This window comes from Mustela erminea, chromosome 13 (assembly GCF_009829155.1).
Source record: "Mustela erminea isolate mMusErm1 chromosome 13, mMusErm1.Pri, whole genome shotgun sequence".
NCBI classification, from domain to species: domain Eukaryota; kingdom Metazoa; phylum Chordata; class Mammalia; order Carnivora; family Mustelidae; genus Mustela; species Mustela erminea.
The window spans coordinates 71,789,670-71,817,587 of record NC_045626.1 but is presented as its reverse complement, the minus strand read 5'-3'; the positions used below and the strand labels follow the sequence as shown (position 1 = coordinate 71,817,587).

General features: G+C 40.0%; 1 protein-coding gene across 2 annotated transcripts in view; it reads right to left on the bottom strand.

The window, feature by feature from the left end:
* Positions 1 to 27,918, bottom strand: part of PITPNB (phosphatidylinositol transfer protein beta) — a 63,873-nt gene that overhangs the window by 10,314 nt on the left and 25,641 nt on the right. For both annotated transcript variants that reach the window (XM_032309555.1, XM_032309554.1), the window contains exon 8: positions 11,032 to 11,109. In XM_032309555.1, coding sequence (XP_032165446.1) covers positions 11,032 to 11,109 — 78 coding nt within the window. The remainder of the gene's footprint in view (positions 1 to 11,031; positions 11,110 to 27,918) is intronic.

Below are 27,918 nucleotides of genomic sequence, written 5' to 3'. Positions count from 1 at the left end.
TAATACATATTACTTCTCACTCTCTTTTATTTTTTCATAAGAGTAGGAATAACCAGTTTGAGTTTGCAAAACAATTTTAAATAAAACTTCTCAAAAGAGTACAAAGTCATGTGGGGGCACTTTTTATAAACACTGAACTATTGAGTGAAAAGAGAAAGCAGTCTTTTTTATAAGGAAGGGCTTTTCCCCCTTCTTCACCACTGTTCTCAGCTTCACCCCACACTCAAGACACTGCAGTGCCAGCACTGGTTACACTGTGTGCCGCTGTCCCTTTCTGTTAGCTGCAACCCCTCTGCACATCCCACTTTCAGGAGGTTCATTGCTGTGGCAAATATTTGTTCCATTCAACTATATGTACCTACTCTTAAAAAAAAAATCATGAATTTCTAAGTCATAGTCTAAACCTCAAAATTATTCTTCATTTATGCAACCATAGCACCAGACCACATTTCCCCCCAAATCCACAATAATGTCCCAGTTCCAAGTGAATTCTAAAGACCGGATAGATGAAAAAATTCTTTCCTGGTATTATTATTAATATGACTCCATGTTCTATAGAGTCCTGCATGATTGATCAACTTTTCTCAGGGAATCTCTTCTGTCAAAACATTTCATCCTATTAACGAGCTGGTACATGGATTAAATCAGTGAGGTAGCACCATTAGCATTTAAATGAAAACATGATATATACAACAAACTGTCCTTGTACAGGTGAGTTCTATGTCAACAGAAGAATTTGGTTAGCTGAGCTCTATTTCCCCTGCCATAAAAGAGTACTAATGTTAAAATTCAGCACAGATGTGTATATATACACCCATACATATACAATCCCATATACTTTATGAACAAGTTTAATTCAGCAAGTATTAAGAGGGTGTCATTTACAACTCTATCCATGCTAGGTGTTGTTAAGAGGTCACAAAAGTGGCCAATAGAGACGAGAGTCATTACATGTGCATAAATAACAATAAGACCACTATCCTTGGTGCTAATGAGCTCTACCAGAAGAGATACCCTTCTGCTGCTCTTGCTGCGGCTCTGGCCTGAAACATATTTGCAATTCCCCCTCCCCCTCCCTGGCCTGCTGGTCCCATGCACTTCAGCTGGGCTTCTGTGTGTGGAAGTAGCCAGCCAGCCTTCCACACACCTAGCTTCTGAATGCCCAGCCTCACTGAAATTATCACAAGACTGGTCTTTCACAGGTCATTTTTTCAATAAGCCATTAGCCAATGTTGAGGTACTCTCTAATCCAAAGAGTGTCACTGAAAACCTTCATATGAAACACAATTTTGGATATGAAGAATATAGTACTTAAATACCTGTTAAATAGTAGTAAGACCAGGAGGACATGGGTTGCAGTTCCCATTATGCAAGGTAACTTCCTATGCAAGGCAGGTAGGATCCTTAACCTCTCTGGGCCTTATTTCTCAGTCAGTAAAAGGAAAGGTTCAACTTTTCATCCTCCACTGATAGGATACTAAAAGCAAGGATGAGTGAACTTACTTAGTCCAGGGTTAGGGGTGGCCCAGTACTACAGGCAGTAAGCACATGTCCTTGACATCTGATGGCCTGTCTTAACATTTTAATTTTGCACTTTATTCTATAATGGGCTTAGTGCAATATCCTCCTGCCCATGCACTTGGGCTAAATTCCCTCCACGGCTGAGAACCTCTGATACACCACTCATTAGCCCTAAGATAACTCCCAGATGGAACATTCCAAGGTCCTATTAATTACGGGTGGCTGATGGCTTCGTTCTGAAACTCCAAATCATTGCACACCTTGTGCTAACCAAAATCCTTGGGTGTTTTCAGCAGAACACCAACTCCTCAGAATTCTCCTACCATTTTATAAAAGCAGTGGGATGAAGCATGGTTCTAGTTAAAGAGTAAACTAAATTTAATACAAATATGTCCATACCACACTTGGGATCCAAGAGCAGGACTTCAACAATTACCTAAGTCTGTTTCTCACATTCTATCTAGTGACTCTGGCAGTCTGTTCAAATCAATTAAGGTAATACTGGTAATTTACAAACTAATACTCATCTATAAAATTTAGTTTAAGTGGGGGACAAAAAGAACCTGTTCTCTGAACTATCTTCCCTAGATCTAAAATGTGTATTCCAGTCTCACTGGCTTTTTGTTTTCCATGAAAGTTGTAAGTAGTTATTAGAAGAAAAATTGGGGAAGTATTTACCAATAAAAGAACATACAAGCAAATGAAGAGCCTGCTGCCTTTATCTCTTGGCCTAATTCTCTGTAGTATCAACACCTTACAACATGAGGCACATAACCTCAAATAACCAGAAGAGCGAGCTGAGAACACAGAAGTTGTGTTTTTCTCATTATTAATATATATGACAGTCAAGGTCTCAGCTCTTAAAATGACTCATGCAATTCTCCTCTTAATTTGAGCTATGTATGGCCTTAAGACTAATGGTTAAATTAAAAAATGACTTAAAAAGTCTCCACACTGAGGGGCACCTGGTGGGCTCTGTTGGAAGACCATGTGACTCTTGGTCTTGGGGTCCTGAGTTCGAAACTCACGTTGGGTGTAGGGATCACTTAAAAAAAAAAAAAAAAGGTTTCCATACTAAATGGTGAAACCAAAAATAGAGAAATTGCCTAGATGTGGTTAAGTAAAAGCTGAAATGATACTTTTGGCACCATCTTCTTGGGGTAAGATCTGACCCCACATCATTACAGAGCCTTAAAGCTGTTCATTTCCTATGTATACCACGTATCTTTTAACTCGGCAATTCCACTTTCAGAAATGTATCCCAGTTCATCAGGTAAGGAAAAACACTACAGATTTATTTATAATCACAAAAACCTGGACTTAACAATGGGTTACTGTGCAGCCAGCCACTAAAAACCATCTTTTTAAAGAATGTTCATTTTTTAAAAAAGACATAATCTGAACAGAAACAGGTATCTGTGCATGGCATAAACACTTATTAACAAAACTACATAAATCAGGAAATATAATAAATAGCAATACTTAAATGGTGAAACACTAATTGATTTTTACTTTCTTCTGTGTATAATTCTTTATTTTCAAAACTTAATATATATCATTTTGTAATAAGAAAAAAATTATGCTTCAAAAATACACTACAGAAGTTTTTGCCCTAAGCTGAGCATTTTAGGACAAAGAATTATTTTGCCCTAAATTGCCTTGGGTACTAGTTCAAATCTTCATTCTTCTTTGACTATAAACAATCTAAATGTTTTCCTGCTTCTTTTCATTTTGATGTTTAATAAATAAAAGCTACACAAAATCAAGCTAAAAGCTAAATTAAGATTTAAATATCTAACTTCAGTCCAGTCCATACTACATTCTTCCTAATCTTAAACTTCTAAAGTAAAAATGAGGTACACATGCAGAATAAAATACACTCTTCGAAGTTATTAGGAATATTCTTGTGAAAAATGTGTAATTTTTAAAATGTAAACAATCTCAACAGGGCAAATATTTGGGCCTCCACATTCAGAGGAATGTTCTAGGATCCAGAGAACCCAAAGGAGTTCCAGTCTGTCTGCTCAGCTCTCAGGAGGCTCACTGGGGCCGAGCAGAGCTTCCTCTCTAGCCTTAAACAATACAAATGTTTTCTCTTTCCTCTTCCATCAGGTTAAAAAACAAAAAACAAAAAACAAAAACAAACAAACAAAAAAACCCAAGGCAAATAAAGCCAAAATCCAAATTCAGATCATTCACCACATTCCAACATAACCCAAACTTAACATTTCCAAACTTAAAGAAAGACAGGATTCACTCTTTCCTAAATCTAGAAGTAAAAACAATTATTTCACTGATAAATATGAGTTGTATATAGATTAAAGCATGAAAATTTAAAAGAGCAGTTGAAAATAAAATGTACAGACTGGTTGGTCACCAAAAGACAAGAACAGTCACAAGTTTTAAATGAAAACCCTGAGCTAACTGAAGAACCCCAAATTATGACTCATCTCGACATAATTTAAATTTCATCTGTAAAACAGCAAGCACAAGCTAGCTGTGAAAACGTTTCCAAAATTGTATTTAGTTTGTGTATTCACTGAATTCCTTACATTTCATGTTTCTAACCATAAATGAAACCCCCAAACTCAAATTGTGTTTTTAATTTAACAACGCGTATTAGGTTACTCTGAGGTATGCGGACTGAGCCTGAGGGAGAGGAATGTATACTGGAGCCACGCAACAGAACTAAACAAAACACAGCGTGTGTGACTGGAATGGTGAGCAATCAGGCCACGTTATTCACAAGAACTAGTTTCTTGTATCTGTGACAAACAAATATAAACAAATGTAAAAGACAATTAGAAAAAAAAACAAAACAAACCCAAAGGCATTCTGGGAACTCATTTTCTGAAAATGTGGTCCTCTTATAGTTCCATGCTACATGGCAACTCCACACACTTTTTCCTACCTAAAATGCATTGGGATGAAGATGGAATTGGTATGTGCTACAGTTAATCAGAGTTAATACTTTGGAAGGACACTGGCGTTTCTGGTAGGCTCACATTGCCTTCATATTTTAATTTTTCAATTTTAGACAATCTGAATGCTCAATTTCAACTGTTGATTTCATAATGTTAAGTTTCCAACCCAGATTTCACTTAGAAAGTTAAAAATAAATACACTGCGGGGCTGTTGCCAGTGCATGCATCAGTAAATATCAACAGAAGATTACAGAATATATGTGAAGTATGTGTAGCAAAACTCAAGCAAAACCCAATTCCTCACTCAGCCATACCATTCCCTCTGTTTTGTTTAGATTTTGGTAGCCACTGGGACATACCTACAGTGGACATTATATTCTTTGTAAGTATAGAGCAAGTCCAACATTTGATTGTGTTTTATTTGCTTTAAGGCAGTTAACCTGAATCCAGCAAATACTTACTAAGCCTCTCCCAGGAGCAAACCTCTGTGCTAGGCAGTGCACCATATTAAGTAGGTCAGAAGACACAGAGCCTATGGCTGAAAACTCAGTGTATACAAGGGGACAAAGGAGGTGGGGAAGGAAGACAGGGTGAGCACATAAACCAGTACCCCGTCATGAACACAAAAAGTACCACGAGAAAGGTCACCAACAAAGGCCTTCAGTAGGGTTCAGAAGTGGAAGATTCCTAACTGACTGGGCAAATGGGAAATGTTAAATGGAGTAAGCAAATGTGAAATCAAAGTTCAAAAGATGAAACTAATCACAGGTTAAACTAGTTTCATGAAAATAGGCAAAATGAAAATAAAAAGGAAAGCCTCCTTCCTTGGGCAAGACAGTCAGTCACATTTTCCATGTCTCCAAACTTCGTATTTTTGTAGTCACTCACACCCATTGTGCTAATCAGAACTCTGACATGTCCTTCATGCTTGTGGCCAATTACTCTAGGAGTGACACTATATACAAGCGAAACCACAAGTTCACCCTTCAGATAATACCCATGAAGAAAACATCGTCCCTGACAGCATCAGTGAGAACTCTGCAAGGGGCCCATCCTGTCAAGTCACCTCTCGAACTCAAGTAAGACACTCCATCTGTCCAAGCCTGAATCCTTTGGTGCTGCCTGATAACAAAGGCATTCAGTGTCCAAGATAAGGTGAGAACTAATCATGTATCACTCCTGGGGCACTCAGCTTCTTGAAGACCTGGAACAGCTTTTTTGGTGTCCTCTGTAGGTATTAAATAATTCATACATACCAAGTGTTACTTATATTTTACAATGTATTAAAAACCTAGTTTCCGGGGTGCCTGGTTGGCTCAGTTGTTAAGCGCCTGCCTTTGGCTCAGGTTGTGATCCCGAGGTCCTGGGATCAAGCCTCGCATAGGCTCCCTGCTCAACGGAAAGCTGGCTTCTCCCTCTCCCGCTCCCCCTATTTGTGTTCCTCTCTCCCTGTGTCTCTGTCAAATAAATAAAATCTTAAAAAACAAAACAAAACAAAAATATCTATTTTCCAAACCAGATGCTCAACAAACAAAACAGCCATGTTTTAAGGTCTGCTTTATTATACATAATCCACATGTGGTCTAACCAGAAACTAATTATTAAGCATCTTTATGTCACCCACTATAGATTTTTGAAAGTGAGACTCTAGGGAGGGAACATGTTTTAAATGTCTTCACATCCTTCCTGGAACTCACAGTGATGTCTAGATGAGGACCTCAGGAGAGCACCCTCAGTCTCCCTCCTTGGGGGGCTGTCAGTGCTCATCAGCCTCCTGAGGACTCTCTGGGCTATGTTCTCACCAACCTCTATCTCAAAGAGATTTCCACAACTGAACTCTAACTTCTCCCTCACCCAACTTCCATTCTTCCCATCCCTGGCCAACAGGACCTTGAGGTATCTTTACTTTAGGCCACTGACAAGCAAGGTTCCCATTTCTTTCCACAGATATGAGGCGGGAGGAGAAAGGAGTCTTGGTAGCAGGGCAGGGAACAAATTAGCGGCCCTATAACCCACAAAGATGGCTACCATCCAACTAGCTTGAAGGATCCAGAACAGGCTCTCTGGTAATTCTAAAATGAGTCTGAAGCAGGACTGAGCAGGTAAACAGCATAACATAATGCTGTGAAAGCTCCAACTGCCAGAGCTTCTGCTCCGGAGTGGAATTAGAACATTAACACGACATGTCTTTATGGTTAGATAGAGCACGTAATACACATGTAAGATAACATAAAAATCCCAATTTATAGACCAGTACCTTCATTTGACCTGATCCCCTGTACCTCAATGTTCAGATGCAAGATGACTCTTTCGAGACATGTCAAGTACTCTAAGGGCCAGATACTTTGGCAAAGCCTCCTATAGAGGCCTAATTATCAACTATCTTATATATGTAGACACAGAAGCTTAAGTCTTCATGAGGAGTCTGGATTAAATGAAGAAAGAAATGAGGCCTTGCCATAGAATTAAAATGACACTATAATCTTCAAAGATGGTATTTCAATTTGCTAAAATGACAACTCTTCAGTTCGGAGGAGGTAAACTGGAAAGCTAAAGGAATCCAAATGTATGTTGTTTTTGATAAGCCATTAGAATAAGCAGTCATACCCATGATTTAATACACACAAAGCCCTCAAAACCAAAAAGAAACCAAAGCATGTGCACATACACACGCATGTACGTGCAGTGCTATAACAAAATAAACATTTAAATCCATAAGAAATGCAAAAATCTACCTTGAAGTAAAAATCTTTATGAGGTTATAAATCATTCTATTACTAAGCACAGAATCACTTAAATGTTGAACACTACTTAACAAAACAGAATTCATGTACTCAGACTTTTAAAAAAATTATCTTTTCAGAGGAAAAATAAATATATAACTAAGGCCAACATCTCTGGGCCTGAAGTTTTCAAAAAATAAAAGGTATGTATCATACCACGGGGGGGGGGGACCTGGAAATTGGAAAATATGAATATCTATTGCCCAATTAGAAAATATGAAAATCTATTCCCTGGCATCTCCATGATCCTCTGCTAGCAAAGACTCCCTCGACTTTATGCAGCCTCTGCTTTATGGCTGACCCAAGCCAAGCACTCATTAAATACGCATAACCATAAAGGGTATGGACAGGTGAGTCAAGAAGAGTTTGACAACTCCCAGATACTAGAATGAGGGAAGCCCTAGACACTAGACAGAGACAAAGAATAACTGTGTCATAAACAGGGTAGCTTATGCATAGATGTAATCAACCCCTAGGTATGATGAGGCTTTTCATTCCTAAAGACCAAAGCTTCCTCTCCGCTGGGAATATGATATTCCTTACTTCGTTCAGTCCTGGCAACAACCTTCTGAGGCAGTTATAACATCCTTCCCATTTCAGAGATGTGGAAACCAAGACCCAGAGCTAGGACTGAGTTATTGAACTCACAACTTGTAACATATGGGATAAGGGAATGGATTTCACCCACAGACTCCCTGACCACTGGAAACATACAACTGATACCTGGCAAATACCATGAATACAGAGAGCCATACAAGTGCCCTGAGGCAACAGGGCATAAAAGATACACTGGTGATTGGGGAGTCATGGGCTTCTGAGTCAGAAACTGCTATGTCTCTAAACATCTCTGTGTCAAGCCCTCAATCAAGTGCTATAGAAATGGGAGACATCCTGCTGTTTCTCCTACAGCTATTAACTGTGTTTCTCTGACCAAGTTTCTCATCTATATAATGAAGCAGTTGTACTTACCCCACAGGAAGGTCGTGAAGATTAAACACGACCTTGCATAGTGCCTGGCACCAAAGGAGAAGTTTCTTTTCCACTCTCCAGTCTGGTACAGACAAGCAGTAAATACTGCAATAGGTCAGAAGAACACCCCAGTGTGGGATAAGTAAGGAAAAGTTTCAAAGAGATCACAGAGTTTGCACTTAGTGCTGACGAGCCTTATGAATATGTTCCTATAAGGGGAGTTTCTCCCGAGGGGCCACAGGAAGGGAGACTGAAGAGTGAGGGTGAGATGGCACTTGGAAGGCCTCTCAAGCTGCTGCAGAGCTACGAAGCAGCTCTGACACAGGAACATTCCAACACACACACACTGGGATAAGTGGGTCCAGAACGGGATTTCTTCATCCTTTTTGCCCTAATTACCATGTATTCCTTGCCTTCTCTCCTATTTCAGAAGCACAGAAATCTGCAACTATCACCCAGTGCTGCCCGCAGTGCCATAAGGAGTACAATTACTGACAAACTGGGCCTGCCGGAGACAGGAGCCGCCGAGAAGATCAAGATCAAGTCAGTCCACAGTTTTCTACATGCTGAATTACCAGTTACCATCATCCTTTCTACTCTTTATTTTCCTTGAGAGGAGTAAGCAGATGGTATAATTTAGCAGGTCCTCCTTATCCGTGGGGGGTATGCTGCAAAATCCCCCAGTGGAAGCCTGAAATCACGGGTAGTTCTAAACCCTATATATACTATGTTTTTTCCTATATGTGCATACCTATGATCATGTTTGATTTATAAATCAGGCACAGTGAAACATCAACAACTAATCACAAAACAGAAAAATTACAACAAAATATTGTAATAAAAGTTACATGATGTGGTCTTTCTCTCTCTCAAAGTATCTTCTTGTACTGAGCTCACGAATCTCATGATGGTGTAAGATGACAGAATGCCTACACGGTGAGACAAAGTGAGGTGAACAACGCAGGCACTGTGATGCAGTGTCAGACTACCACTGACCTTCTGACCTCAGAAGGAACAACTAATTCCAGAATTTAGTTGACCACGGATAAATGAAACCTCAAAAAGAGAAACTGCAGAGACGGGGCAGGGAGCAGGGGGTGAGGTGAGGGCAGACAATGACAGACTACTGGTTATTTCTGGGATTGTGAAAATTCAATGTAATTCAGTTAAGCATTAACTCCACTTTTAAGAGTAGCTACATACACCATCATTTGGCTGGAATTAATAACCTAGAGATAAATGGGTAGAAAGGGAACACTCAACCAGCATCCTCTCAGAGAAATAATAAGCAACTGTCTCATGTGCATACATACACACACACACACAAAATGGGGAAGAATGCTATAATGTGACGTAAAAAAATGTAAATTTCACATTTCTAAAAACTAAACCTATTCTAGAATTTTAATTAATCACTGATGATAAAAGACAAAGCAATGTTGGTTAAGAGTAAAAATCATAAATAAAAAAGGAATAAAAATCATATTCCAAGTTCTAAAAGGTTGGAAATTAGTCTCAACTTTGCTCTCTCTCTCTAGTCCCTGTAAAAGCATTGTTAGCTAGCATTAGGACTTAATGGAGCAAGACAGCCTTCTAGAAGATAGGGATGCCTTTGAAGTGCCACCCATCTACTGCTCCAACACGACCTGCTTTTTTGGAAGGCCAGGTTAAATCTCAAAGGGGAAAGACTTCTCTGACTCAGTGTGAGTTCTAAAGTCCACAATTAGAAATCTGCAAAAGGGTGGGGAAATTCTTTAAATCCAGTCACTGAAATTCAGATCACACATACCAAATCTGTTCCTTAATTTATAAGTAACATAGATCATTTCCTGGGACTTAAAGTTAAAAGTCTCTGGCCGTGACCATTCAATTGGGACAATCTTGAACTAAACTCTAAACAGAGAACAAATGCAAAATTAAGGTAATTATGAATCATTTCTTATAGAACAAAGTCAGACCCACTCTTCATTTTAGCTGATGTGCAAGACAGTCTGCAAAACAATCCAACACCCACGGAGAACCACTCAATGGGTTATTTGTGGGGCAATTATAGTAATCCTCTTTCTGCAAACAACAACTAGCACCCAGACATATTTTATCGATGACCAGTGACTGGCATCAGCATGAAGAGATTAGTTACCAAGTTAAAACACGTTGGTGGAAATCTGCTTTGGGCATGTTTAGGTTTTAATGTTCCTCTGCTCCTGTCAAATTAACTGTAATAACTTGCCATCACCACATTAAGGCTGTCTTTAAGGGTCTGTCATTTAGTTTAGTGGATATCTTTAAAATATATTGTATTTCTATAGCAATTTAAATGATTATCTTGACATTGCTTTTCCTACTCCCATGAATAAAGTAAGGATGTGTTCTTTATTAGAAAACAACTACTTGCCATCAAAATTGTTCTCTGGTGTCCTGGTTTCCAGAATGTAACTATTAAAAGGCCAGGAACATGAGCTTAGGTGAAGGCAACTTGTTCAGTTTTTACTAAGACTAAATTTAAACTATAAACCTTCATTTAACATGGATTTTTGTACTGCTTCAAGTCTCAAAAGAGAACATTACAATCCCCAAAGACTAAATCACTTGTCTCTTTTAAGAGTTATCAGAATAACATTATGCTGAAAGTGACAGTCTGGCTGTGTTCTGTTTGTTAATACAGCACAGACTTGCTGGCCAACTGCAACTGGCTGTAAGTCCTTATCACAAATAAAACTATTTTTGTGCCATTTCTATTTTTCACTTAAACATCACCAGCTCTTCCAGACTCGGGACCTGTCAAGTGGTCTGTTGCCAAGACTCTGCCTGTCAGAAAGGTCAGCAGCCAGTACCTTCCAGTTGGGTCCCAAAGGGCCTCTCTTGGTCTTGACTGACTGGAATAATGCTGGGTCTTCATCAGCTTTGTAGTCCTGCAAAGCAAAACAAAGTCAGAGGCAGAGAAGAAACTCAGAGAAAATTCTTTAACCTTGCCAGAACAGCTCTTTGCCACTACTAAAACATGGGACAGAAACTGCTAACACTTGCTGTGCTTTTGTGTAAACGTAGCAAAATAGTTCATTACAACATTAAGTGATGGTTTGGTTCTCTTTGCTTTATACTACCATGTTAAGGCCAGACAACTACATAATATTTAGTCAAAAAAGTCTTGATGAGCAAACCACAGATTACTGAACAGCTATCTCCATGAACAAATCTTCCCACATTAAACAGTTTCAACATTTTGATAAGTATATAGTCATATTCGAGAAATAAAAGGTAGCCATCCCAGTCTTGACAATACCCAGAGGTGATGACCAAGAGCGACTACTGTGGCTGAGAACGCACACTGAACTCCTGATCCTGCAACACCCCCATCTCTTTCATGGCTGGGTCTGTGCCTGATGCCTCACGACAAAGCCAGCCTCAACAAACCCTCGTCCAGAGATCCATAAAGTGCAAATCCTTTGGCCTGCTCATGGAAGAGGGACTGTTCTCATGGCAGCTCCTCATTGTCATAGAAGGTGAGAGAAAGGCTTATGACTCTGTGATGGGACTACCTCAGTTATATCATGTCACAGGAGAATGGCCCTAAGACTTTTATAGAACTTTTAAGCAAAGTTCTATAGCGTGTGTCAATTTTATTTCCCTAACATCCTCTTCCATAAAGAATGGAGGAAATGAAAGAAGTAAATCTTTTTAAGCCTGTCTGCTTTACAAAAGTTCTTCTGTCGTTGCACACATATACACAAACAATCCAGCGATAGGAAAAAACTCCCTTTGAAGAGCAAAAGTCCAGATTCAAAAAAATAAATGAGTTTTAATGGTACCAGTGAGCAGAGGTCAGTTGGTGAGTTGAAAATCCTACAAAAGGAGAGCCCCTGCCCTCTTGAATAGAATTTCTCAGCCAGGGGTCCTTCATGGCATTCATGGAAGGACCACATATTTTGGGAGAAATCCCATACAAGTCAAATATGAAAAGTCATTGTTCTAGAGAAAACAGCAAGCATTGAACAGACTCCAAAGTATATGACAAACTTTCACAAATCAAAGAAAACATGTTGAGAAGCAGCAGCTCAAGATTCAACACGTACTCAGGAAATGCACATGACATGCAAATAATTATTGACAAAGTTATAGGTAAATAGTGTGAAGAAGGAAAAATGTGAAGTTCGAGTGATGCAGTGTGGTGCAGCCACAGGCATGAGGTCAGTCAGCATTATCCAGGAACAGTGACGCAGGACAAGCCGTCTTCAAGGAGTTGGAGAATTAGGAGTTACTCGTGTGTCTGGGCACATCAGCAGAAAGTTCAATTACTGTCAACTTTCACAAGTTCTTAAATTCCAATTTAGAGCCGCACCCCCAAATTAACAACTTCACTGCTGAGAAAAGAACCAACTGGACAGGTGGTCTCAAGACCTGGGTTCACAGTGCAGACTCCGCCATCCTGCAAACTAACGTAAATAATCACGTGGTGCCAGAAATCATTTTCTCTAGCTCTGACACCTAGAACTGAAACCTAGACACAATCTCACTTTTCTCCAAAATTGAAAATATTTAACATTCTATCAAACAATCACTTTTGACACCATCTCCCTCCATCGAGGTCTATTTATTTCCGTAGCCACCACACGTGGAAGGCAGCAAGCAAGATACTATGAGGAAGTCCGAGGAGTCTGAGGATGTAAGGAGAACCAACACTTACTCGGGGCTAGCTCCTAGAAGTCACAGTTGGGCTGAGGGAAAGAAAAAGAGGCAAACAAAGAAAAGATAACAGAAACCCCAGAGAGCACAGATTAACTGCCAACAGAGAATGGAGCGAATTATACTCAGAATCAAAATCAAGCGAAACGAGCCAAATAAATGTATTCTTAAAATGAGTTTTAACATCATGTTTAAAGGTAGAAAAACCTTAACTGTTAAAGTGTATGTTAAAAATTTTTATGATTGTTATAATTATCTCTATAATGCCCAGAGGCCTGACCAGTGTTTTATATTTCATACCATTTAAAGGGAAAATACTTTTTTTTTTTTAAACAGTCTCAGGTGCGACCTCACTGTGGGTATGCCATTCAAAATATTCTTTTTAATGCAAAATCTGAGATATTATGGAGCCTGGCACATGCTGAAGAGTAAATATCACATTTCTCAAATCTGAAAGGATGGCAGTGAGAGGATGCTCCATCATTTTCTATGTGCCATTAAGAAGGAATACACTCAGCCAATAAAATATGCCACAGCTGGAAGACAAACCCTAATTTCAAATGTATTAAAATGTGAGGAAAAGAGAGCAGGGGAACCTTAGAACTGATAAGATGGAGCCTGCAGAACTACCACACGATTATGGCCCCAGTGAGGGTGAAAACGAACAGGTGCATCAGACAGACTTCACTGACAACACTCCTTCAGGCCCTTCCCAACCCCAGCTCCCCACCAGGGTGACAACCTCAGGGCTTCTCAATGCCTATCTGACAGATTAATTAAATGAAGAACATGGAATAATGCTTCCAAAACTTCTCCACTCTGTGCCCAACACACCGCTGTAGTCCACTTCCCAGCCCCCATCACCAGTACCAGTTATTCACAGCGATACTTTTCTGTACTAAGAACTCAGAGAATTATAAAAGTCTCCCAACCTTGGAGACCATCCCAGAAGCCTCTTTCTGTAGATGAGGAGGCCAGAGTCCCAGCAAGGAAGTGGTATGGCTCTCTTACCCGAGGGCTTCTTAGCCTCCGTCCCCGGCTCACTCTAGTACACCACACAGGAGGTGGCAGAAGAGCCAGATAAGCAAAGCACATTCCAGCAACACCAAGCAGCAGCAGGGGTATCTAAGTAGATCTGCCTGTAAGGCGGGAGTATGTGCGTATAAAATACTATACACACATACACAGATCTCCAAAGGTAAGTCTCCCTGGCTTTTTTCTCTTGACTAAAAAGCAGCAAATATTAAAGGTATTATACTGAAAATGTAACAGAACCCAATTATTAACAATAGCACCTTAACCCTGACAGATGACGATAATGCATCTTGTTAAAACCTAGGAATTTTTGTGCCTTTTTTTTTTAATGTTAGTTTGAATACGTAAATGTTTAATCAGTTGAATTAAGTAGCAAGGTATTAAAAAGCAGGAAGCAGGTGTCGCTTTAACAACCTCAGTTTTGTACCTTTATAACAAACATTTAATTTTTTTTTAACAGAATCGTCTTTGCTGTAATTTTATTGTTGGGTATCTAGTCTGGTCTTTCTGCATTTGAGAACTGGCCGACTTATATCCGTATCACAATGAACAAATATATTCCTTCATGTATGACAGTTTCAGCATACAGAATGCAACCTCAGCTACCAATTATAGCTGCAAATGAGCAATAGTGTGGAATGAGACAGCCTGCTGGCTTTGTTAGTATTCTGTCTCCTTTGGGATCCCATGGGGAAAGGGAGGCTCTGATGAAGAGAAGCCCTTGGCTCATGGTTTATTGTGCTTGCCACCAGCTGCAGACTTCTCATCTCATTAGTTCTTTTAGAATACTGTGGGTGAAGACAGCTGTAGCCTACTTGAGTCTTCAGCTCCTGGGTATTCTGAAGGCTGAATTTGCTATGCACTTTCTGTAATCCTTGGGAAAAAAAGAAAGCAAATTCACTAGGCCAAGGAAATGTATTTTTAAAATGAGTTTTAAAATCACGTTTAAAAGTAGAAAAATCTTATTGCTAAGGTGCACTGTGTTTAAAATTTTTTATGATCAAATTTTAATTATCTGTATTGCCCAGAGGCCTGGCCAGGATAAGGGCTTAGTAAAACCATCATTATCAAGTTAGGTGTAATGTCCCTAGACACTGCTCTCTCCACCAACACTAGTGCCCGAACAACAAGGAAACACAATGGTATCAGCATAAGGTAGATTCGGATTAGTTTTAATACAACTCTATTTAATTGAAAACTCTTATTTAAGTTAAAAAAAAAAAAAAAAGGAGGCAAGTGAAAGTCAAGACACCCTTTGGAGAACAAATAAAATATAATATGGTAAATAAATGGCTTGCTGAGTCTCCACGCTGAAGCCACAGAATACATTCATTAAATTCTTATAAATAGCCATTTTCTGTCACTGGAATACAAAAGTTGTGCTACCTCTTGGGTGTACATCTGTTACTCACTACAGCTCTCAACAGAAACTCTCAACAGAAACCAGATTCATTTTGAAGACAAAGAATATTAGTTTTATGAATCTTTTAGCATAGTGGCTGTTCCCCAAAATGCAAGTACAAAATCTGTGCTGAGCCAACCTAAATGTCCTTGAGCCCAGATTTAACTCATGATTATGAATGGGGAAGTGAGTAGGAGGTGGGGGACTGGTAGGAGTTTCTTGACAGCTTGTGGAAAAATCGAGATGAGCTCCAGATACCAGAAACTGCTTAAAGAACCATGCATGGGTTACCACAGGTGAGGCTAAATGTAAGCTGAGGAAAACAGGGCCCAAACCACAAGCATTAGCAACTCCTCCACACCTGCTTATAAAAGGGCATTTCCCCTTCCTCTCACCCACAAAAAAAAACAATTCTACAGGGTAAAAATAAAAACTTGAGAGAGATATAAGGATCCTGCAGCCCGCTGTAAAATGCTTTCCTTTAGCACTAGATGATTAATTAGGTGTCTATTCAAATAGCTCAAAGATAATCACGAAGTTTAGAATGCATGGGTATTGCTGCTCAACCTAGCAAAGCTTATTTCCTCTAATCACATCCTAAAAGTAAAGACCAGGATGAGTGGGAAAAGACCACATTAAATACGAAGATCAGTAACAAACCTCATCTATTATCAATGCCCTTCATTTTTCAGTACACACTGTGGCACGTGGAACACAAGGAGTTCCTGGATCCGATCACCGCTGACCCTAGTGCATAACTAATTGGACCTGACAAAATTCAAGCCAAACTCCAGAGGGGAAGCCCATTAAAAAAAAAAATGTTTGCATTAAATTTTGCAAAAGCAAGTAACAGAGGTGTAAAGACAAATAACATTTACGAACTTGTTTAAGAAACTCATTTCAACAGTTATTTGCAATAAGCAGCTTTCTTTCCTATTTTTAATTACATCTCCCCAAGGACTCCTCACCCTTTCAGGTTCCCACAGAGCACCATTAATACAGTATAAGTAAATCTCATTAATTCAGGTCCTACCACCTTGGAATTCATAATAATTCGGACAGGGGCTGGACTGAAGTTTATCTTTGCGTGATCTATGAAAAAAAGATTTGCTACACAAATTAATAGAGTAACAAGATCTCAGGAGGGCTGTTTAAACAGTTCAGAAGTGTTTTAGAGCAATTCAGAAGCATTCATTTGCATATAATTATTATGCTAATTACAAATCATTCTTATCTATTCATTAAAGCAGATTCCCAAAGGACCACTAATTGTCAATAACTTGTTGGCCTAGTTTCTGTTACTGAATGTACCTCAGAGGAACAAAACTGCATTAAAAAATATTCTCTAATTCAGCCCTCTCATTAATCCTTACCGGCTTCCCACCAATGAATCCTAAAAGGAGAATTTTTAAACAACTACACTGAGAAAAGAAATGCAGTTAAACCTACACTTGTTTTGTGATCATTTTAATCTCATAGAGACCCTGCATAGACATCTGAGGTGGAGGTGAGGATGGCATTGAGCTTAGGAAGCAGGCAGAGACTGTCAACAGAGCTCTATGTTATAAGGTGGCCACAGCCCAGAACACAGTCTGGCTACAGACAGCGAGGTTAGAGTACAGTCAGGCTGTGGCACAGCCAGGCTGGAACACAGTCTGGTTAGAGCACAGTCAGGGTAGGGCACAGCCAAGCTGGGGTACAGTCAGTCTAAGCACCTCTTCCATTCTTTCTCATCTTATCAGTATCTTAGTCAGAGACAGTCGACACTGTCATGCTTATGAAGGCAGATCCCCAAAGCCTCTGGAAGGTTACAATAAACAGAAAGAAATCAAAATTCCAGCCCTGAAAATAAGTTACAACCAAAAGCCTAAAATGACAGGGCACCTGGCTGGCTCAGATCCTAGAGCACGTGACTCTTAATCTACAGGTCATGGGTTGGAGCCCCATGGTGGGGCTCCAAATGGATTTTTTTTTTTTTTGAAGCCTGAAGTGACAAATCCATCTACAACCCAAAAGGGAAACCAAATAGTTGTGCTCTGAGACGTGGGCAGGTGGGAAAGGGGGTTCCTGGATAGCCCAAGGCAGGGAGGGGCTGCTCCTTAGCCCTGCCTTCAGAGTAGGTGGGCTACTACTGGTTTGGGTAAGCTTGCATTTCATACACAAATAGACAGTATGTTTGTTACTACAACATATTCATTAGTATGTTTATATATTTATTAAAGCATTTTAAAATGAAGATATTTAAAACTCTTGACACCAATAAGTTTTAACGCATTAACAAGTCAATTTGGTTAAAGGTGCTTGTTAAACGTTACATATTTTAAGATTAAATTGCAAATGCCTGAAATGTAGTATGTTTAAAAAAGTCTTAACACAAAATGTATTTACTTCCTTAAATGACAATGGATAAATATAAATAGACAATATCTAATTCCTTATCTAATATCTAATTCCTTAAACTAAACATATCTAATTCCTTAAACTAAAACAAGGGGGAAAGTTATAATGAATATTCAGGTGAGCCCTTTCCAGCAAAACGTTCATGTTGGTTTATGAGTTGACCTTCAGACACAGCTGTTCCTAAGACCCATGACCCCAGTTAACCCATCGGCACTAATTAAACAACTACTAAATAGGAAATAATTACAGAAAAAAATTATACTTTTTTTTTTAACAGCAAGAGCAAAACCCAATAAATAGCATCATTCTTGCTACTATATTTTAACTTACTTATATGCCAGGCACACACATTCTCTTAGTTAATCCTCACAATCTTGGAACAAAGGTAATACCACCACTTCTGGGGGTGGGGAAATGAAATCCTTTGCCCTTGTGGAGCAGAAGAACCAAGACTCAGATGCTGTTCTGTCAATACCCAGGCCAAACACCATACTTTAACTGCAAATATGATGTGATTTACATTTTAGCACTTGAGAAGACTCAGGTACCTGAAGGGATCTTGGCTCCCTCTCTGCCTGGAGAACTTTCCCTAAGAAAGAGTAACACTCATTTATTAAAAAAAAAAAAAAAAGGCGTGGGGTAAGGGGCTTTTGTAAGGAATACAAACTTTAAAAACTCGATTTTGGAGCCACTTATGCTAATTTCTTTCAGCTGCTCAAAAATGCATTTTTTCCCCCACCCAGAAACTGGAGCAATACTACTTCACACCTCACCACCTCCACCACCCTCCCTACTTTTTTATTTTTAAAATATGGAAGAGATCAAAAATAAACATTAAGTTAATAGGTTCTAGTTGAGAAAATATTTTGTGCAAAATATACTGGTTCATGCAGATTTTTTAAGATTTATTTATTTGCGAGAAAGAAGGCACATAAGCACTCTTAAGATTTAACCAAGCAAGAAATAAGGTCATCTCAGGGAGGTTAGGGGCACAGGGAGAGAGACAATGTCAAGCCAACTCCAAGTGCTGAGCAGAGCTGACACGGGGCTCGATTCCCTCTACCCCGAGATCATGACCTGAACCAAAACCAAGAATCAGATGCTTAACCAACTGAGCCACCCAGGCATTCTTCATACGTGCAGATTTTTAAGAGAAATTTAGAAAGCTCTAAAATTTAACCAAGCATGCAATAAACAATATGTTATTCTCCCACAAGAGGGCACTGCCATCCAACTATGCCTTCAAATACACTAGAGCACATTCTCTAAATACATGACGGGATATGAATCTTCCAAGAGTTCCAAAAGTTGACTGTGTAAAGCAACAGAATAAAGTGAGAAACATTTTTACATTTCTTTTTAATAGAAACTACGCTTATGTTTATTCATATGTCCTTAAAAAAGGGGGGAACCCCTATAACTTATTACAGAAAGGATTTCAACAGCAGTATGCTTCACGGCACAGAAAAGGCAAGACGAGACGAGCGTCTGACCAGGGGAAATTTCATAAGCAAATGCAAAATCACTGCTATCTGAAAACCCATGTTTTGTTTTGCTTTGCTTTGCTCTGCATTGAAGGGGGCTACTATTACAATTAGGAGCTGGGTCAGACGTCTCACCTCTTCATTATGCACGCACTTTAACAAAGAGCTCTTTTGGAGCTCTCGCACATATATTAGAGATATGTTACAAACTTTTAAGATAGAAACTGAGTGTCTAGGTTCATTTATGGTAAAAGGAAGAGGTACTTTACTAGATCAAGTGTCTGCTCATGCCAAAGAGAACAACGGAAGCAGCGCTGGCAAACACAGACTCTCCTCGGACTTGCTGGATCTCAGCCATGGACTTCTAATGAACAAAAGCTCTCTTCAGGGCTAAAGAATTGGGTAGCCACTGCACAGCTCTGAGAAGCAGGAAGGCCTTCTTAGGAAGTAAGCAGCAAGAGCTGGAATGAAAGCAACATCTACAACTGCGAAGCTTTTTGAAAGCTGTGAGAGATAATGAACCGGTGTTGACTGCTAGCGTTATCATCCATCAAAGATTAATTTGGAAGGTCTACTAGGTTGATCCCCAAAAATGTCATTTATGTGCTCAAAAGCTGACAAATACTAACAATTTCACAAAGTCTGATCTAATATTTAGCTTTTTCCAGTCAGATTTCATGTTTTTAATTTTAAAGAAAAAAATTAATCTTAAAAAGATTTAGAAAGTGCATTTTATGATTCTTTGCATTTTTTTAAAATTATAACGTTTTTTCTAAAGGCAATACAGTAAAGCATATGTTGCCAAGAATATACTCAAATGTGCAACATCTGGGCACTGTCTCACGGAATGTCTGATCAAAGGAAAAGATATGCCTGAATCCTTCCTTGAGCACCAGAAACAAGCACTGCTGAAGGTGTGACCAAACTTACATGCCTAAATAAATTAAACCAAGTTTCATCAGCATTCCAAGGCTGACATTCAAGAAGTCTCTTTTTAAAAAAGCAATAACTAAAAACAATATACCCTCACAGTTTAAAACAATTAAAAAGTGTCAGACTGTTCAAAAGTCAAACAAGTGAATGGTGTGTTCAAAGTAAAAATGGCTAAATGCAAGGAACAGCAGGCCTTTACATATTCATTTACAAAGGCAAATGGGATTTCAGAAAATGAGGTGTTGCTTAGCATTATTTCTGCTCTCAACTAAAATGGGGCATTGTTCCGCCTACCAAATCATACCAACAAATCGTTCATAAACAAAGAACAAATGGGCAATTCTAGAAAGAACAAAGAAAAAGCACAAATTTTAAGAACAAACTCAATACATGACAATCCTTAAACAGATTACCGAGGGAGCACCTGGGTGGCTCAGTTGGTTGAACAACTGCCTTCGGCTAAGCTCATGATACTAGAGTCCCAGGACCAGTCTGGCATCAGACTCCCTGCTCAGGATGGAGTGTGCTTCCCCCTCTGACCCTCCTCCCTCTCATGCTCTCTCAAATAAATAAATAAATAAATAAATAAATACAGTATTTTTAAAAAATTTAAAAAGATTACCAAGGGATTTCTACAAATGGCTTAAGTGAGCAGTTTAGAAGAGCCCAACAATTCCATTGTTATCTTTCAATGTACAATGAAAATGGACCACGGTCTTCTTTTAGTATAAAGTACAAAAACTCCAAGCTTCCAGGTTCTAGTCAGTCCTTGAAATCTCACTCTGGCGGCAGCCTGGAGCCCAGCACTGGTTTGTATCAGTTGTGAGGGAAAAGGGGAAAAGAAAAGGAAAAACCCCAAGGTACAGAGGAACTTAACACCACCACGCTAAACAAGCAAACAACTACAAGTCACTTAGAAACACTTTAAAGTGTTCCCTGATTAAGAATCTTGCACTCCCTTAGACGGATACAATTATTCTCCTATCTGGAAAAATATTTACCATATACACACAGATCAAACAGCAAGCTCCAATAGATTATTTGCCAAGTGAACATATGAGAAAACACATGAGCGGTGTTCTATGTTAAGCACCCAAACCAAAAGACATCTTAGGGGCTCTAATCCTTTTACTATTCTATTACACATCTGCAAATTTCAAACTATCCCAGAGTCTACAATGGTCATGGGAGGTGACCAAGGACACTGATGAAACTGCTTTTTCCAGGAACCAGGGGAGATGGAAAGAGTCCCCAACTTCCCTTTCTAGCACTTATGTGGTTTAGAGAAGTTAGAGCACCTCCCCTGGGCTCAAACTCCTTAACAGTAAAAATAAAGGCTGGGGTAAATATTTTGGATCCTGGCCTCCAAGTGAGATTCCTTCCGTTTTTAAAATCTTCGAAGAGTGCACACTGTACAATCTTCACCAGGTATAGTGTACTGGAGGCATGTCCCAAGTGAGCATGTGCAGAAATTGCCCAGAGAGTTGGACGGAGCCCAGAGGCCACCCAGAGACTGACCAGGGAGGGAGCTAAAAATCTGCATTTCCAACAAGCTGTCCCTGGGCAGCTGGAAAGAAAAGGGCCTCAAGCATTTTGGCCAGAGTCCTAGTTTTAAGGCTTTGAGAGGCAAGCTTGGGAGTTAGTCACAATGCTCCACAGAGGGCCTCAAGAACCCTAAAAAGAACCTCTTCACTTCCAAACAATGTTCAGAGAACTGGACCTGTGGGCAGATTCAGCCACAATTGGGATTCCCACATGTACAGACCGGCCTTCTAGCCACTGTGGGGGGTATTCTCCAAAAGAAAATAAACAAGAGGAGTGAGGCCAAGTGGGCTGGACTGAGGGAGGCAATTCCAGGTACCGGAAGGAAAGGCAAACTTTATCAGCAGCCCACCCCCTCAGCTGAGAATGCCTATGTCCTGTGAGGTATCAAGGAAAGAACTGTGGCTAGGGAGTGGAGCCCCACAGTGGTCCAGAAGCTCATGCTGAAAAACTGCTGGGAGAAGGGTTGTACTGCCAAGAGGTGGCACAGAGGTTGGTCCAGAGTTCAGCAGTGTGAGGACCCAAGGACCACAGCTCAGGAAGTCTGGCTCTGCAGAGCAGGCATCAGGGCTGCAGGGTGGCTGTTGCACTCGGGACCACACTGCAGGACACACCTGTCCCAAGTGTCCCCGGCTTGGGGGGGGAGGTATCTGCAAAGGAGAGGGACTGAGAGAAAGGATGGAGACTTGGGCTAAATATGACTGAGAAACAACAAGAGGGTAACAAGAGGGGCTAAAAAGAACAAAAGAAGGAAGAGGTAGGAATGAAATCTGAGCTTTATCTTAAAAACATAAGCTTACTGGCTCACTCACAATCAGAGAGACCCTTCAAGCTCTTCGGAAGTCCCTAAGAAGGACCCTATCAGTCACAGCACACCCTGCACATCCTTTCTGTAACCCAGAAACGACTGGCAGGAATATCATCTTCAGTGAAACATCACCACAGTTTCATATCATTAGTATTTCCTACTTACTGATGTTTAAAAAACAGCTGGATATGAAACTATATCACTTTTGGACTTATGAGCCTTAAAAGCATCAATTAAACATTATTTCTATGAAAATAAATTCTTGGAAATGATGAAGTCACACAGCATACACTGCAGAGGAAATATACACTATAGAGGAAGACTGATACAGTCCTTTCTGGTTACATATAACTGAAAAATGTGGTTCCAATTTCTTTCTTTTTTTTTCAAACCATGCTCATTTTCTTTCAAATTACTTCCAAAAACGAAGGTCTCTCTCATGTTAATCGTGTGTATACTTCAGCTTACACTTTAAAGAGCCTTCCTCTCCTGGGAAGTGACTTTTGTATACAAATCATGAAAGGCTACTTAGGCAAAGTGCTGGAGATGATTAAAAGGAGTCAGATTCACATTTGTACCTTAAAAAAAAAAAAAAAAAAAAGCAGAAGCAGATGTCAACTGACTCATTTGTGTAAGTTTTGGAAATGAGTTGAAGATATACATGCGCATTTCATCAGGACATTTAAAGAATTCTCAACTTTTTTACTGCGGTTCTGTATCAAAAACTTTAGAAATTAAAAAAAATTATATTCTGGTATCTTTTGTATGCTAGATAAAACCTTGACTCATTACAGTTTGGTCTAATGAAAACACTTTTTAATATGACAGAAAGATACTTGCTCATTTAGAAATGAATTTTTAGAATTAAAGGCATATCACATGTGCTTCATCACTCAGGATTAGTAAAGAAGGAAATAGAGTAGCATTTTGTCCATTTAATACCTGAATGGTAAAAACCTCAATTCCTCCAAATGGTCTTTTCCCCACTCCACCTTTTTTAAAACACAACAAAGGAAAAATCTGCAAATTCTTTCTGATTCACCAAATCTATATTGATAAGTTCACTTGATGTCTTGTATTGAGCACCTTGCTAGATCCTGGAAACAGAGATGATGAGGTACAATATAGACTGGGCCCCCAAAGGGTAGCAGGAAAAAAGGAAGGCTTTTCAGGAGCATTTCCTGGGTTAGATTTGAAATGCAGGAGGGGCCAGGAGGGTGTGGGGGCTTAAGGGATGTGTTCTTCTAGAACAACATACCAAGTAGAAATAGGCTTCCTTGTTAAGGGATATAACACCTTAACCCCTGACCTCAATGCTGCTTCCCCCCCAAATAGGAAACCTGTTTTGTATAGTGGCCAAAGGAAAATGAGTGGGGACATTTGGGCAGAAAACTTAAAAGACTCCTCAGCTTGTTTCACTAGGCAATCACTCATCTTCTAGAAAATTACAGAGAATGGTGGCTGTAGTAACAGCTCTATACAGACTTTCCAAAGTTAACCAACAACAAAAAAATGAATAACTCACACATTTAAACATACGTAGGATTTCTGAAGCAAATTACTGTGACCCTGGGGCACACTGACAAACTTTTACTACAAATCCTTGAGTCCTAGAGTTATTGTGACAATGTCACCCTTCGATTACATAAATATGTCAAAGCATCCACTGAAATATTTAGTTACTCTGTAGTTTCAATCACATCCGTTCTATGCATGGTTAAGTACAGTTCATAAGCATGATCAAAAAAACAGCAAGTCTACAACGAGACTGACATACAATCTGTCTGAAACCAGCAACCCAGGAAAGAGAGTAAATCCTAAAAGTAATCAACAGTCACTCTGAATTAAAACGTTTAGGGCTGTATTTGAATTAAATCCACCTGCAGTGACAGAAAACCCCCACCAGGTGGAGATAAAAGAAGCAAGCTTCACTTCCAAATTCTTGGGTTTAATGAACTCCCACTATTTCATATTTCTCCTGATTGAGGAGGAGATTTGGCTATTTATCCTCTCAAAATTACTAATTAACTGATTTTACTTCTTTTAAAGTAATAGGCAGGACAGAAATTCAACCATTTAAGAAGTTTTGGAAAAATTAGTTCATTCAGGAAAAACCAGAGTTTATTAACAACCAAATGAAAATCAATGGATTCAGACTGACTGAGACAGAGCAAAACCTCTAGGGGTTAAGGTACCATAGTCTGAACTTTGAGAGATCACAACACCTTCACAAGGTCTTCCTTACCAAAAATCTACTTTGTTGGTCTTGTCAGAATTACCAAGCTATCAATTCTAATGTCCCTTTAATCCCTGGAAAGCAAGTTTTAATTCCTAAAAATTGACCAATGGCATGGCAGACATCCCCTAAGAGGACTCCCACAGCGAATCATACTCCTGTATAAGCTTCCTCCTGGAGCACAGGTGGAACCTGTCACTTGCTTCTCACTAAGAGACTATATATGTAGAAGGGCTGTCACTCCTTTGATTAAGTTGCGTTACGTGGCCATTAAATTTGTGATTTGTCAGGCAGCAACAGGAAACCGATACACTAAGCAAGAGGCCATTCCCAATTCATTGCACACATTTCTGAAAGACCTCAATTCTTCTACCCTGTTCCCCAGACATCTAGCTCCCTCACCACCGATCATGAAGGAATCACGCTTCCTACCATCTTACACATTGTTCTCAACCATCTATACATGAGCAATCAAATAAATGCATAGATATATTTTACCCCTTTTACAATATTACAAACAGAAGTATCCTATAATATTCTTTTTTATCTTTCTCCAGCCACATTACCTTGTGAAGGATTCCCAAACAGTACAAGTAGAGCTCACTCCCTTAATTCTTCTGGAGGGAGACATTTAGACTCCAGAACGTTTCCAGTCTTATTTTATACAAGTTACTTAACGAATAGATCAATTCTTTTCTTTTTTTTTTAAGGTTTTATTTATTTATTTGACAGGCAGAGAGAGAGAGAAAGAGAGCGGGAACACAGCAAGGGGACTGTGAAAGGGAAAAGCTGGCTTCCCGCTGAGCAGGGAGCCTGATGCGGGGCTCAATCCCAGGACCCCGGGATCATGCCCTGAGCCGAACGCAGACGCTTAACTGACTGAGCCACCCAGGCACCCCTGAGTAGATCAATTCTCAGAAATAGGATTCTGCTGGGTCAAAAAGCATGCATTTCTAATTCTGCAGAACAGGTTATGCTGATTTACACTACCACGGACAATGTATGAGTGTTTGTTTCCACACCCCTTGCCAACCCAGATGTTACAAACTGACATCAAATTTATTTTATACAAATTCTTGATTCAAAAAAGTTAGTTTCATCATGATCCTCAAGCTCATCAAGTTCACTCTACAAATACTGATGAAGTACTCACTCTGAAAAGGGGATGGGTTTCTGACCATGGAGAACAAAATACATCAATGAAATGAGTAAGAGCAAAGCGGTAGATGATTCTAACATGGGTGAAATCTCCCTGGAGAAAATGAAATCTGTCTTACAGGACACATGGGCCTCGGATAGACAGAAAGTCCCAGAAGGCATGCCAGAACAAACAGCGAGGAGAGGAAGACAGCAGCTTGAAGAGCAACAAAGCCCAGGGCCTTGGCGCCAAAGGAACCAAGAGTGAGGAGAAAGAACACTGGATTGAAGAGTTACAATTTCTACTTCAGGTTAAACAACATTGAGAGAAACTAATTTATCTGGGCTTCAGTTTCCTCACTTGTAAAACAGGGTGGTTAGCCCTGAAATCAAACTTTCTGTAGCTGCAGAACTGTGTGTTCAAAGTAAACTGCACAGTGAAGACTAATGTCAGACAGACAGAACTGTGCTGGGAGAGGGGGACAGAGGGAACTCCTCAACCCCAGTTCTAGTCGCTCCATCCTGACAGCCTGAGAAACTGGTGGCCTCCAAGAAATTCTTAGGATTATGCAAAGCACTGTCCAAAAGCAATGTGGCCTGAGTAGCTCAGGTCCCATTTAACTCTAAAAACTATTCCAACTTTCCCTTCAGTGTCAGGTAACAGAGCCACACCCCTGCTTCCCTACACCACATTCGTTCACTGAGAACCTACTATGTATAGCTCAGGCACTCTTCTAGGAGCTGGGGAGACAAGTTAAAAATATAAAGATTCTTCCCTCTGAGTTTCAATCTCTACTCAGGGAGAAGAGAAAAATAAGTAAACAAATTTATAGTATGTCAGAATAATGAAGGTTAGAGAATAAAGTATAATGAGGGTGGGGGTGGACTGTTCCACCCATCAAATCCTACTCTCCCTCCTGGTACGACTCTTCGATACAGTCTGTCCAGATTTTTGTCCTCATAGATCGTTTACTCTTTCCTCCAAAATCCTGCAGCCCTTTGGACCATGCATAAGCCTCTGCCATTTGTTCACTGCTTCACTGTGGTGGGCTTGTCTCACCCAGACTGCAAGCCTCTCAAAGGTTCTATCCCAATCTTGTACAGCTACTACAGCAATACCCCAGGAGCACAGCCTGAGCAGGCACTCAATGCCTGTTAACTGCTATGAAAACACTGTCATTTGAGAATTGCAAATACGTGCTTAACTTCCCTTTCCCAACACCACAGATCAAAATTTTCAAGGAACATGAAAGTGCAGAATCAAGGGTTGCCTGGGTGGCTTGGTCAGTTAAGTGTCAGTTAAGTCTCTGACTCTTGATTTCAGCTCAGGTCATGCTCTCAGGGTCATGAAACCAAGCCCCACGTTTGGACTCTGAGCTCAGAGAGAAGTCTGCTTGAGATTCTTTCTCTCTCCCCCTCTCAGTCTGCCCCTGCCCCTGCTCCTGAGCTTGCTCTCTCCGTCTTTCAAATAAATAAAAACTTTTAAAAAGGGTGGGGGGGCGGACAGAATGAAAAGAACAAATAAATGCAAAAGAAAACCAAACTGGATCTAGTAAGCAGTAAGGATAGCCAGGTGTTCCAAGTGTTCACATTAGAAGCTAATTCCTAGGATAAATATTATACTCAGGGCGTCTGGGTGGCTCAGTGGGTTGAGCCTCTGCCTTCAGCTCAGGTCATGGTCTCAGGGTCCTGGGATCAAGCTCCGCATCAGGCTCTCTGCTCAGCAGGGATCATGCCTCCCCCTGTCTCTCTCTGCCTGCCTCTCTGCCTCCTTGTGATCTCTGTCAAATAAGTAAATACAATCTTAAAAAACAAAACAAAACAAAACAAAACAAAAATTATACTCAAGGCCAAAAATAGATGGGGTAGAACCAAAAGGGCAAGTGTCAGGGTGAATGTCCCAAACCTCCCAAAGTATGGGAAGAAGAGGAGGAGAAGAAAAGGGCAGACCCAAGGTCCCTGCCCTCCTCCTTCCCCACCTCCTTGCCAGAATGAGCACTGGACCCACAACCCATCCCCACCCTACATCCCCTCAGCCTTCACACATCCTCAGGCAGCTCA